Raw genomic sequence first — 14,415 nt, 5'->3', positions numbered from 1 at the left:
TCCCATTTACAAATGGTGCTTCCCACTCCTCTGATTCAAGTGTGCTTTTGGAAAAGCCCTAATTTTTCAGTCCCAGTAGTTCAACTAATTGTTCAAACACTTAAAAAAAAAGAAGTGTGGGTGGGGAGATGTTCTCTGGAGTTTGGAGTTAACTGGGAGTGGATCTACTTGTGGCTGAGCAAAACACAGTAACTGGCGCTTTACCACAGCTGAGAACACCAACGAGTTTGCCAGTGTTTTCCCCTGCTGTTCTCTTACCCCTTCCGCTTCCGTTCCTTCAGCAGCGCTGTCTTCAGCATCACCTGTGCTTTGAACCCAGGCCCTGCTTCTGCAGCAAGCCTGTGCGCTCCGGGCTTACCTGGAAGTGCCGCATCGGCTGTAAGGACCCAACAGCAATTACTTGGAGTTTGGCCAGAACACACGATAGAGAATATCTGCTGGTCCTGTGCTTTGGCTTTATGCCAGCTGTGGGAGGACAGCGATTATTTAAGACAAAGGCAGTGGCTGCATTTGTACTGCTTAAGAGCTTTGCAGAATGTGACTGCAGCATTTTCTTACATGCCAGCTACTTTATGGCAATATGCTAACAGCGTTTATCAGCTGTAAATGCAGGCGGTACAGTCGCTTTTGGTACATGCCGGTAATTGTCCTGTTTCAGTGCCGACAGTCTGATGTACAAATTCAAATGCAAAAAAAAAGGCTCTGGCATTTGACTGGGATCCCACAGTGCGCAAATCTCTTTCACGTCACAACAGACATTTCCATACAGAGTCTACACTTTCATTTTTCCCAGAGCAGAATCAGAATGCTCAGATTATTTGATCGCCTTGTACCTACACTAACACGTGCTTATCAGAAACATTTATGTCCAGCAAATGGACTGTTTTGGCCTCTCTGGCTTATAACCAGAGAGTTAAAGCAATGAAAAAGAACTGATCTGCTCTGGTACTACATGATATAGGGATACCTGAACTAGTTCTGACTTAATTCCATGACTTAAGGGAACAAGTCCATGGCAAATGTGCATTGCAGCCAAGGTAATTCACCTGATAATTTACTCCAGTACTACATGTCCAGAGAATGCCGTGTTTCATTATTTATTTCCATACTTCAGAGTCTGGTATTAAAGATCAGTAATCTAAGATGCCTATAAAGCTTTCATTAAATGACCTTTTCTGAAGACATTTTATCTGTATAACTCTATACAAAAATAAAATTAAAAAATCATTGTTATTACTATTATCACTAATTGCAATATTGACTCTGTTATGTTTTTGTGTTTGCTGCAGGCTGGAAATTAAATCCAGTTGTTGGTGCAGTTTATAGTCCAGAATTCTATGCAGGTAAGGATTATGCTATAGTTGTCCATGACATATTTTATTTTAGTATTCTTTAAAATATGCAAAAGTATAGAATATGTGTTTGGTGTGAGGTTTGGTTTCTTTGTTGGATTGATGTTATCTACAAGTAATTTACAGATTTGTGATGTAAGATTTTAAGTTACCTCGGCATATTAAAGTTTATATAGAAGATATACGAATACCTTTTTATTGGAAAGTAGATAGTGTAACATGAAATGTACTGCAATATCCCAGTCTTACATGATATTTTGTTTTCTTTATATTTTATTTTATTTTATATTTCAGTACAGTGACTTTCCTCCAGGAACTATTTAAGCCTAGTGAGCAATAACAACCAAAAAAATCTATCTATAAATACATAATTTGTGTACATACATGTACATAGAGACACATAGGTACAGAGTATCTGTGTTTGTAATTTTTTTCTTGAACATTTTTCTTTACATTTTATATTTAGTTATTCAGTTTATTAATTTTTTTCTATTTTAAATCTATATTATCACCTGAGTCTTTACTGAGACTGAATTCTGATCCTGGTTACAGCCTGGAGTTAATGAGATACAGTCTTTTTCTGCTGGAAGTCAGTTGTGGCTAGCAAGTTTCTAAATGTGTTTTAGCTTTATTGAAAAAAAACATGGTTGTACTCCAAAACCCAGTTGACTTCAGAGGAGTTTGAATCCTGCCCATAAACATAGTCACTAGCAAGTCCAAAAAAAGCCATTTGTTGAAAGCTAGTGATTTACATCTAAGACAGAAATGATCACTGTAAATGTTTCTAATAGGTAATAAAGTTGCCTGCCTTTTTTAGGTTCCAAAATCATATGAGAGTCTTCCATGACTTTCATGGGAAACTCTGGGAAGTTTTCAGTTTTCCATTTGGATCTGTCTTACAGTTGTCTGGGTGTGTCTATACTGGATACAAAGACCTAATCATGTTTTAAAAACCAAAAATATTTACCTATTGTCACACACTTAGGTAATTGAGAATAAAGAGGTAATTGTAGAATACATTCTTTACAGCAAGTAAAGAAGAGATACTAGGAAAGCATTTTTCACAGGTGATGGTTAAGCACGGGAAGAGGCTGCCCACAGAAGCTGGGGCGTCTCCATTCATGGAGATATTCAAGCCTCCACTAGACAAAGCTGAAAAACTTTCATTACTTCAAGGGACTTCCAGAGATAAAAATTGTTAAATAGGACTACTGTTACAAACAGATACTTATTTTTAAAAAGCTGCCTGTAATACATCCAGTGCCATCTACTAAGATAGATAAAAATGTTCCAATTAGGGTAAAAGTGGCACAGTATAATAAAAATACTAACTTGGCATTCATGGAATTGCAATATTTAGTGTAGGCAGAATTTATTTCCTTCCTTGATGTATGCCTACATTGAAAACAGGAATTTAACATTGATCTCGTTTGAGTAGTTAGTGAACCAACCCTGAACCTGCATAAATTAGAAAGTCAGAGTTATTAGTCATTTTATATAAATGACTTTGTGTTAATGACAAATATAATAATATTCCCATAGTACAGTAATCAATTTTCTAATACGTATGCAGAATTAACAATCTGACTTATAATTGTCTTATGAAGTAGGGCATGAAGAGTTCACATAGTTTGTAAATTAAAATCAATATTTTCAATCTCTCCTGAAGGTAATTTTCCTAATTTACTGGACTTTTCCCTAACATTTATTTTGTCTTTTAATTATAAAATGGCAGGTTATTGATTTTTTTTTTATAACCTCCTAAAGTCCCAAGTGCATTTTTATTGCCAACACAAGGGAGGTGTTTGCCCTTCTTAATGAGAATCTGTAATTACCATTAGAAGAGCATTAATTTAATTTTATGAATTATGACATGCACTCCACCACACCTATGCAGAAAGTTCTATCAAGATACTTCATGTATTTCAGATTTATTTTCTGTTTATACATGCAGGCAGTTTTGGGTTGGTTTTTTTTAAAAAAATGCATCTCAAATGCATATTTTCTGTATGACTAAAAGAAATTTTTTTCTCAGACATTTAAACTTTCTTTTAAGCAATTTAGTTTAAAAAACCAAAACAAAAGAGCTCTGTGCAGATCTCTTGAAGTCGTTAAAAAGTGAAACCGAGCAATGCAGATCCTGCATGCTGTAAAAAAATACTGCAACATATCTTTCCTTTTGGGTTCCCCTCTGCCACCTTACTTGGATAAGAAGCAATTGCACTTTTGAAGACTGTAAAATTAGAAATGTGATTTTTTTGAGACAGGCAAGGCTCTAGTTATTTGGTTTAATTATTGTCTCCAACACTGTCATGTTAAAATTGTACCAACTCTTTCATAGTCAGTGCAAGAAGTTCCTTTAGCTCCTAATAAATGATGAAAAATTTGGCCACTTCTGAAATGAAGATGATACATTTGCAGAGAAACTGTTGATTTAAAGTACCTTTAATCTTCATAAATAAGTAAAAAAACCAGAAGGTTATACAAAGCTGTCAGGATGGCACTGATGAATGGCAAATTCACCCGTTTCTCAATTGCTGGTGAAGACACACGCCGCAAGGCTTAACCATATTGTACATCATATCTGCCAACTCATTTCTGTGATTAAATATTCCATCAGTGCGGGCTGTAAGGCGGTAAAGCTTAACAAGATTCATAAGATGCACCACTTGAATACACATAACTCACTTCCTTGGATAGAGAGCACCCCGCATGCAAAAGAAAATTAGAATTGAGTTAAATTACTCCATAAGACAAGATCAATAGAGAAAGGAAAAGATCCCCTAATGCAATGCAAATCTAAGATATAGTTATGTCCTGACAACTCGAAGCAGACAATTAAAGTCAAATAGGGAGGAACGCAATGTAAATCAACCCTAAAACCTTGAAGATAATGGTAAACAGTAGGACCAGTGACATGATTGTTATAGCTCTGCTTTTTTTCTAAATGTACACTCTGTAAAAGAAAACCTTTATTGAGGAAACGCGTGATAGCTAAAAATGGAGACTCTAAGATACAGAGCAGATGCACAACAGACACTATGTAAGTAAAGTATTACTTGGGGACTGGAAAATACTATATATTTACAAAACAGTATAGCTTTTTCTTCCTGAGTAGCCCTTCTAAAGACTGTTTTTCTGACTTTGAAATGCTCACGCTGTAGTAAATTGGAACGCTCCAGAAATACGGCTCTTTAGGTCCCATGATAGCATTAATATGGATTTCCAGTGACACGTTTGTGAAGTGTGGTTTGAAGACTGCTGTTGTAATTCCAAGGCCTAGCAAGCCTCCCTAACAGCTGCCGACTGCGGACGCGCTGGTGAACTGGCTAACTGGCACACCTCCTGCCCTTCCCACAGGGCCATTGGGAAGTCCTAAAATGGCATTTCATAGAAAACAAAAGGATGGTGATTTTTTTCATTTATAATTTTCAGCATTTCATGGAATTCCACTTTTCCATATATCATAATTGATAGGTAATTTTTTAAAAATTGACTTATGTCCATGTAGTCTCCTTCTAGTAAATAAAAGGATACTATTTAAGGTGCTTTTCCTCCTTATGAGAAAGAAATGCTTAAAGAAGTTACCGTTTCCATTTCAGCTTATCTTTTCCAGTAAACTATTTATCAGAGTCTAGGCAGGTCCTACTGAGGGAATTTGTAACAAGCGCAGTGTGATTCATCTCACAAAGTCTTCATGTAAACTGGGACAAATTTTTCATTTATTTGTATATCGATCCAATTTTACATGCATCCTGTAGTGACCCATAATATTGCTATGTTGAGCTAGAGTCTGTTATCTTCCCCCATACACTCACCTGTGGCTGGCAAAATACACATTTGCAGTTTGGTTTCTTCACTAGGAGTACTTTGGTACTTTCTTACTAAGTAAGTTGTCACAGTCTTTGTTTCCGTGGTTATAATACCATTTTTACCTGCTTATTTATTTTTATGTAGTGTATATTTTATCTGTAATACCTAGCCTTCCTTTTAGCCTCACACAGTCTGAAAGTGACGTTCCATGTTGTTCCTTTCAGTTATTGCAGATCTTTCTTTTTTTTCTTTTTTGGTTTTTGGAATGGATGAATTTTTGAGCAATTTCTTGCACTCTCCTTAATGGAATGTAGACTATTGTTGCACCCATATTACTACAACAGATCAGTCCTTTAAAGAAGATAGCTTGAGGCACAGTAAGGCCATTTTAAAAGACTTTGTCCTTTTAAGTGGCAGAAAATATATTTTAGGACACATACCTGTTGGAGGGGCTTCTTTTTGACAGTTCCAGTATGCAAGGTGGGGGAAAAGATGTTACAGAAACTACCTGGAAATCTAGTGAATCTTCTTTCAGAGAACAGTTGAATTCAGTGAGCCGCATGAGAAAATATTCTTGTCTGGTTATAACCAACAAACAATATTTCAAAAATTTCAAAATTTAAGTTGGCAGTAGAGAAAGGACGGACTTAAGACTAGTGAAGAAGAACCATTAGAACAAGTCATGGAGCACAGCTCAATGACAAGTAATAGAGATCCCACTCTCCTTTTACTTAAGCAACTAATTACGTATTATTTTTCCTGAATAGTCATGAAGTGCTAGAAGTTTTTCAGAAGCTAGTTCCAAGAGTCATCCTACATAGCTGAGTAGTTGTATTCACTTCATAAATAGCCTTAACCCAGTGAGGACTATTGTAGGCACCCAGTTTCTTGGGCAGTTAGTAGTTGTCATTCCAAGGTGGCTTGGAAAATTTTCCCCATCAGTCAAAATGAAAGAAAGGGGAAGAACTTTTGCTTTTGACTATTTTATATGTCCTCAGAAGACAGGGAAGTTTTGGATGCCTGGGGCTTTTTAACATGCTGTGGATTTGGAAGCCAGCAGTATCCTCCAAGAAGCAGATTTTGTAACAAACTTGCTTTCGTAAGTTTGTTTAAAACTTTGAAATATAATCCTATATATAATTAAGAAGTGAAGAAATACCATAGTACTGTATATATAAACATGCAGTTAAATAAGAGGAATCCAGGGGAAGAGCGGATTCCTGTATGTTTGCTAACACTAATTCTCTTTGTTCATGTCTTAAAGCATCTGTTTCTGGAGTGTAAGAGCACCTGGGATTCATGTCATGTTTCTAGTGTTTCTCTTTGAATTTAAATGACTCTTGCATAAGCTCAGCAAATACCCTAGAAACACTTCTCAGTGAAGGTGTTCGGAGTTGGTGAAGCTGAATTATATGCTTGCACAGCAACTCTAATCCTAGGGTAAAAGTTCACTGTACCATATCTGTAAAGCATCATTTCGGTGAAAATTTGCCGTCTGTCACTATATAGATTAACTCATTTTACAATTTGATTACATGCACTTATTTTGGAACTTAGCCATTGACTAAGCAGATTTCCCTAAATAAACTTATTCTCAACATTGTTAGCTAAACAGTTTAAGTAAATTTCTAACTACAGAAAAATTAAATATTGTTTAATATTCCATCTGTTATATATAGATGCTCTTTTACAAAGCATAAAACAAAGCTGTAACTATTGTTTCAAAAATCATAATGTTAAAGTACCATCATACAAATTATGACATCCTAGTTAGATTAACACCACTGATGACAGCTAATGCATTTCTAAAACTTCTGTGGAGCTGTTACAAGCCGTTATAGTGGAAATACTGGTTTATGAATATAATTTATGAATATAATAAAGCCAGTAGAAAAATGGAATTCAGCATCTGTACTAGCTATTTACTCAAAAAAATCTTCCAGAAATCATTATGCCTTATGCTACATTATAATGAGTTTTTCATTAAAATGTATACCATCATGGAAACTAAACAAGGATTATCCAAAGAATAATGCCAATGACTGTTATTTTTTGAAAGATTAATTTAGTTAATTGGTTATACATTTAAATCTGGGGCAAGGTTAATCGACCTATATTTATCATTGTATCAAAGTCTGCACATTTTAAAGAGAAAATCATAGATACTGCCTGTATTACCCTTTTAAAGATGTTTCTTCTGTTTGGAAGTATATTTAATAACACGGTATACACTTAGGCTTTGATACTGTTCCTATGTGATCTCTAAAAGAAATTCCGTACACGTGATGATTTAATGGTAAATCTTGAACTGTAAATAGAGCTTTATACCAGAAGATAGAGAATGGTTAAGAAGGGAGTTCCTACTTCTTCAGTGTAAAAGTTTGGGAATTTTGACCCCAGTCTGGTATAGAGGAATCATTTGATACTGGATTATGATGAATTTGTGCACAACTAGAATCTGGAAAAAAAGAAACTACACATTTTCTGAAAGTTGGAGTTCTTTCAAAACGAGGTTCGCTTGCTGCTATGGTCTTGCTGAGATGTAGGTCTTGACTTTTCTGCGAGTCAGCCTGAGTTAATACTGCTGAGATATCCCACTTGAACTAGTCTTTGTTAGGTGACTACACAGCAAAACCACACTGACCCTGTCTCACTACTTGGAGTCAGTGGGTTTGGAGTTGTTAAGTGTTAGTGCTTCATCCTCACTATGGTGCGGTATCAGCAGCCTTATCCCATTCTCCAGTGATAGGTCAGATCTCTGCTGCTGAAGATTTTTCTAGATGTCGTATCAGCAGTTACTGTATGTAGACAAAGGTTAGAGTATGATCACCACTGCATTCCACAATGATTATGCTAGATCTGTGTTGGGGCTGCTTTAATACAATAAAAGAAAGCGTTCCAATCAAGCAGGAGCTGTACTGTCCTTCCTTTGTTAATTACATAGCTTCTAACCTCTTGTATGTTTGTTTGAATGTTTTTTATTGTGGATATAATTGATCAATTTTTAAAGGGCTAAAAAGGAAGTTAAGTGCTGTGCTTTACTCATGAAGAGAATCTTTTGAGGAAAAATAATGCTTGGACTTGTCTCATTTAAATGTCATTCTGGTGGTTAGTGAAAATGTGTTCTATGGCTTCCTGATTAGTGACGGACCAAAGATAAATTAAATAAATATGGTGGCAGCCTAAAACTGTCTAATTATAAACATTATACTGAGACATTTTTTTCCACAACTGCCTCCCTGGCCTCCTCTTGTTAATACATTAGTTTGTGGCATTAGCATGGTTTTTAAGTAAATCTGAAAACTATCCCCACTTGCCACATGCTGGCTTGGGGTTTGCAGAGCAGGTTTCGTACATGTGAAATAAATTCCGCTTGCAAGAAACTGCACTGGGAGCTTTACTGGAGGCTCCATATGCACCCTGACTGTCGTATGTCACGCAGATTGGCTTTTGGACAGCTTTGAACCATGCGTGGTGGGGTTGTCTGCTTCAGGGGACGAGACTAAACCTGGTCCAGAGTAAACTCTCCGGACTGCCTATGATGTAGGTTTAGAGGCCAGATATAAAACCAGCTGTTTTATAGCTGCTGCTGCTACTGCCTCGCCAATTACTTGACAATAGAGGTCAGCCTGGGTGTGCACTGTCTGGACCTGAGGTCTAGGCTACAATATGCACGGCGGTTCTCTGATAGAATAAAACTGAGACTGTAATTCAAACACCAGCTATGATATTAGTGAAAAGCACTGGCTTAACAATCTCCCGGAGGAAAATTTAAGACAAACTACAAGGTCATCACTAAAACACTTATTTGTTCAGGACTGGGTGGGATATTTGCAATGCTAGATAAGTTAATAGCAGTTATGCAGAGGAATAAATTCCTCTGATTAGAAGAATAACAAAGTTAGGAAGATCCATGCGTTAGGATGGACAGTCAGGCAGACAAACTGTTTTGAAATGTAAAGTAATAAAGTAATATGTGAAATGTTAAGTTAATACAGTTAAGTGGAATGGAAAACAACTCTGCTTTCTGTTAAACCTTGATTACATCTGTAAATTAATGCTAAAGCAGTTGAAGATTATGTTGAATTGTATTCCAAACATACAGCTAATGTTTCCTGTTTCGTCTTCTGCATTTTTTTCCCATTTTGGGCATTGGATGACAGAATCCCCAATACACTTGCATTGTAATTGTATTTCATAATACTTATTGAGAGTAAATTTCAAAATACTGAGTTTTCATTTGTTTACTCATTTGCGGAGGTAGCTGGGATGAAGCTGTGCTTTACAATGGTACGCACTATCTGTCAGTTTGGCACTGTCAGATTGTCTTTGTGAAAGTTGTTTGGGGGGGGGCGCTAAGCAGAGAACTGCTTCTAGGAAAAGTGAGTGTTCTGGGAAGTTTGGAAACATTGCATTACCATTTTTGTAATGTTTTTGCATGCTCCTGAAATTCTGGACTCTGAATGGGCTAGGGAAGAAATAGACTAACTAAAGCCAGGATTATGCATGATGATTCAATTTTTGCTCTTTTATGGTCTCAGCTCATCATTCAGAATAGAATTTTATTTGTAAGTTAAAACCAACATCCATTGGGGTAAGCAAATAGAACTGAGGGATTAGTAATTTGCATCTCTGCATCTAATTGCATTAGATTTGCATCTCTGTCTTATCGATTTACTGAAATAGGTAATTTACACAGAAAATAGCGTCTTGACACGATATGAGAGGATAAAGTATAAGCACATCTACTTGTAATCCCTCCAGGGCCATGGTGAAACTGTAGTGTTCGTGTTTGAGCAGAAAGGCTCCAGTTTCATTTATGTTGTGATTCTATTCATATTGCAGTCTTTATTCATCAGGCAGATGTATGAATGTGACCCATTTAGTTATCAGCAGAATATAAATGTATTTTTTATATTCTCAAGTATCCTATTTCAAGAATAGTAGAATACCAGCTCAGAGTTTATGTTTATACTTCAGAATTTCTCTCATGTTTGTTTCTCAAAGTTACAAATGAACCGAGATCAAGTTCCAATGAACCAAAAGTAACCATCATTTACATACCTTTTAGTCTGCTAGGAGGACCTAGAAAGATTAGGAATAAAGATTTGATTTTCAAAGGTCCTGAACAACTTCAGTGGGACACATCTCCCATTGTAAGATAATGGCAGCGAATATCACTGAATATCAATTGATGTGCACCTGAATTTGTGTGTATGTATCATATAGTAAACATATTTTGTAGGGAAGTTACAGTTATGGGCAATACTGACAGTACAACTCCAATTTTTTACATGATTACATAGTGCATTTCCACTTTTAGGTTTTTTAGGTGAACAAGGATTTACACTTGGATGCCAATGATAAAAGTTCACTAACAAGCACAGGTAAACTCTCTAGCCTTGTTATGTCTTTTGGTACAAGCAGCAGTTGAGTTTGTGTGACATAGTAGTTTCACTTTGGTTACAAGACAAGGAATGTCTGTGTAAGATTAATAATTTTAAAATAATATTTGGAAAGGGCAGTTTATTGTAACTGTTTTGCATTGTGAATGGAAACGTTACATAAATTGTTCCTGTGAAATATATCTGTGGTAAGGTTGGCGTGCTAATGAAAATAGAAACAAGTCAGTCACACAGTGTGTGTTTTTAAGCTGGCATTACTTTGCCACATACCAACAGTACCATGGCACACCCTGAATTTGCCACTAAAAACCAGCGATTATGCCATCCTGCATTGTCAAGCTATTCCTCCTAAAGCAATCGTTGGGAATTGTAGTGGATCAGCAGTGGATATACCTTTCAACTTTTCATTGATGAAGCAGGTGAAGCTTTAAAGCAAGTCGTCATGTTGTGAGGCAGGAAAAGGATGTTGGCATGGGAGCTTAAAAGATTTTGCTGCTTCCCAGCTCCTGTGCTATCCCCAAGGTCTTTCCCAGTCTAAGAGACCACAGTACACTCTGGTAAGGAGTTTGATCAGTTGTGTATGGTATGTCAGGTCCCGGAGAAGGAGACATCCTGATTACCTTGTGATGAGTTATATGTACTACAGAAGGAGGAGGTGGGGAGAAGGGGAATTAGGAGGATCTCACACAAAATTCTTACCAGACCTGCTGACTTTGTTGCTCATCTGGTTGTTACTTACATGGTATAAACACCTATCAACCCCGGAATGTGACTTAGTATATTGGACACTGATATATGTAACAGGGGAGAGAGGTCTGTTTCCCAAAAGCCTGGAATGATAATGACCAGCAAAGAATAGCTGGAAGGATGGCTTACAAATTATAGTTGTTGTACCATGCGTGGCTGTTCCCTGAGTCATTGCCTAAGTTCACTGAGTGTTTTGGTGACACTCTAAGAGAGGTGATAATAAAGAAACATGCACTGTGCTTAGAAAAGTGATGGAAGGAAAATTGGCATCTTAAATAGAATTTTTGAATAAAGAAATTTAGAGACACATACCTCCACCACCCTAGTCTTTCTTCCCCGCCCCGTTTTTAATAACCTGTGTGCGTCAGGGACTTACTACATAAGTGAACATATAGAGCACAGATTCTCATTACCAGTAGAAAGTATATACAGGTTATTCAGTAATTGAATGTATTTCAGGTTTGCTGTCAGAAGGTAATATAGCTACTGACTTGGACTTATGGAACTCACATTTCGACATCAACTACTCCAAATTCTCCTCCCTACCATGTAGCTGATGCTACTTTATTCCTTGTTAATAATGGATGAAACAATTCAATGTGTCAACACTACCATACATGAATGATTGTGTTAAAATCTGAAGGAGTATTATTCCATTTATAGGAAGAGTCCAGGTAACTGAAGGCCCTCAAGAAGCACGTTTTTTGGAATTAACAGCATATTTAAAAGCATACTAAGGCCATGTAATGTGACTGTAGATAATGAAGGGCTAAGAGAACACTTAACAACTATTATGTATTCAAGATACTCTCTTTAAATTCCCTAGTCAGATGGGACAATAGAAGTTAACATATGCTATTACTGTACAACAGTGGCCTTTTAGTTAGGTGTTTCTGATCCATTTCTGTGACACATTTTGCAATAACTTGTCATAGCACAATATTTCAGACCAGAACAAAGATAATGCTACTTCTGCCTGGAAAGGCCAATATTAAATTACACTTTTAGAACAGCAAATCAAGAGCAGACATGGATTGTTTGTGAGGATCTTTGATACACTAGCAAATCTCTTGGTATGTTCAGGAGAGATGTAGCCTTATAGTTTTCTTCATGCATTGTATATGGAAGAGGAATTAAGTGTATAGGAATAACAGTTGTTGTAAAAGGTACAAAGAAAAACAGGGATCAGAATGACTGAGAGAAGATTGGGCTATGTAACATCCAGCTGTACTGGGAGAAAGGGAAAATGAAATAATAATTACTGAATTTAATAAATAATGTTGCTTTTAGACTAATACAAAAACATTTTATAATAATATAGGCAAAATGGGACACAAATATTGTTAGCTTTTCTTCACTTTTTCCTGTGGGTTAGTTTGGGGTTTTTGTGGTAAATAGATTATAGAATGTATGAACTGCTACTTGGTTGCCAAAAGCAGTAAGAGGCTCTTATTGGTAACACAGTAGAATAAATATGTATGAAGAAGAGCTGCTTTACCTGGGAAGCTAAGTGCACAATGGATTAGAGTGATATAATCTTCATTAAATCTCCTTGTATGTCATAACTTCCTTAGTTCCTATATTATAAACTCTCCTTTTAGCTACCTGTGCACTAATACCCGATGTAGACCAGCCCCAGATATGGACTTGATTAATTTCTGCCACTGAAAATGCTTATGTGATGATCCTCTTGTTATGATGGAGGTAGCTGTACCCTATACAGAACTCAGCACCACTGTCATCTTTGGAGCTGTCTGAAGAGCTTTACATGAAGCTGTGGGTTTTAGGGTTCCCACAGTGAAAGCAGGAAATGAGTTTTTTCCCTTTGTCTCATTTAGTAACTTGCTGGGGTTTTGCCCTGGAATGTTACAGATTACTATGATGCAACTTCTGTCCTCTTCCCTTTTTTAAATCCCCAGAAATCAGGGGGAATAAATAACAGCGTGGTAAATCGGAAACTTTTTGTTCATGAGCAAAGGTACTGAAGCCATCTATACTGGGAGGTGATGCATTGGAAACTCAGATTCTTGGTAATGGTATACCAACTTTATACCGTTCTGATAGTGAAAGTTTCTAAAAGTTTCATCTACTTCCTGTGAATGGAGAGAGCTATTCCCATCATCAAGGCCTTGCAACACTCTTAATTTTACAGGAGCAGCGTAATTTTGGCTAATGGTATGAATTGTTTTCTGCTGAAAATGTTTCAGTTTGTACTTCCACAAAGGATGCCATAAGAGATTCCAACTAGTTGTGCAAATTGTTTTAAACTTATTCCAGATCTGTACTTTTAAGCTGTCTGTAGTGCTGGCTACATAGTGGTTCCAGTTAGACCTAAAAGCTATTTTTAACAGAAGTGATTTAAAATCCTTTATAATTTACTGGGAAGTCCTCCTGTTGTTGATCCTGTTGATTCTTCTTAGCTGAGTATTTGAGAAATACAATGAACTTTGTTATATGTCATGTATGAGCCAGTGAGTAGTCTGTGCATCATCACTAGTACATTGGTATTTCCACTTATGGTCTGTAGATTAATTTATATAAATCACGTAAATAAGAACTATACACAAAAACTTATTTTTAAAAGTATGAAAAAATTAGAAAAATACTTTTAGTCAAACATCTTGGAACCACTGGGAAATTAATTTTTGATATTCTAAAAATATTAATGACTTCCCATCGTCTTCCTCACAGCCCTCGATATTTTTAGAGTAATTATTTTCTCAAAATAACTGTAATGCTTCAATAAAGGACCTAATCAAACAGTACATTCTTAATCATGGACTGTAGGAAAAAACATTGGAGGAAGAGAAGTATGAGTGGGAATAGTTTTTGACCTTGAAAAGTATGGTTTTGTCTGTGCTGCTGGCTTGTACGCAAAGGATGAGCGGTGAATCAGTCTGGGGGGTCTCTGCCATCCTACAGCAGTGCTCAGCTGACAGCACCATGCCCTGCCGCAGCAGAGCTACCTGTTGCGTGCAGCACAACCCATGGGCTTGCTCAGCCACCTCAGACTACTCCCTCCCCGTTACATCTAGTGGCATGGCTGCCTCAGTTTCCCTTCTGCCACTGCTCTGTCTAAAGCTCTCCCATGTGCCTGT

General features: G+C 36.7%; 1 protein-coding gene across 11 annotated transcripts in view; it reads left to right on the top strand.

Moving 5' to 3' along the window:
- The window catches only part of RBFOX1 (RNA binding fox-1 homolog 1), a 1,305,306-nt gene that overhangs the window by 1,218,563 nt on the left and 72,328 nt on the right, over positions 1–14,415 (top strand). For all 11 annotated transcript variants that reach the window (XM_059826338.1, XM_059826340.1, XM_059826339.1 and 8 more), the window contains one exon: positions 1,290–1,343. In XM_059826338.1, coding sequence (XP_059682321.1) covers positions 1,290–1,343 — 54 coding nt within the window. The remainder of the gene's footprint in view (positions 1–1,289; positions 1,344–14,415) is intronic.

This window comes from Gavia stellata, chromosome 18 (assembly GCF_030936135.1).
Source record: "Gavia stellata isolate bGavSte3 chromosome 18, bGavSte3.hap2, whole genome shotgun sequence".
Classification (NCBI taxonomy): Eukaryota; Metazoa; Chordata; class Aves; order Gaviiformes; family Gaviidae; genus Gavia; species Gavia stellata.
This window is presented reverse-complemented; position numbering and strand designations above follow the sequence as displayed.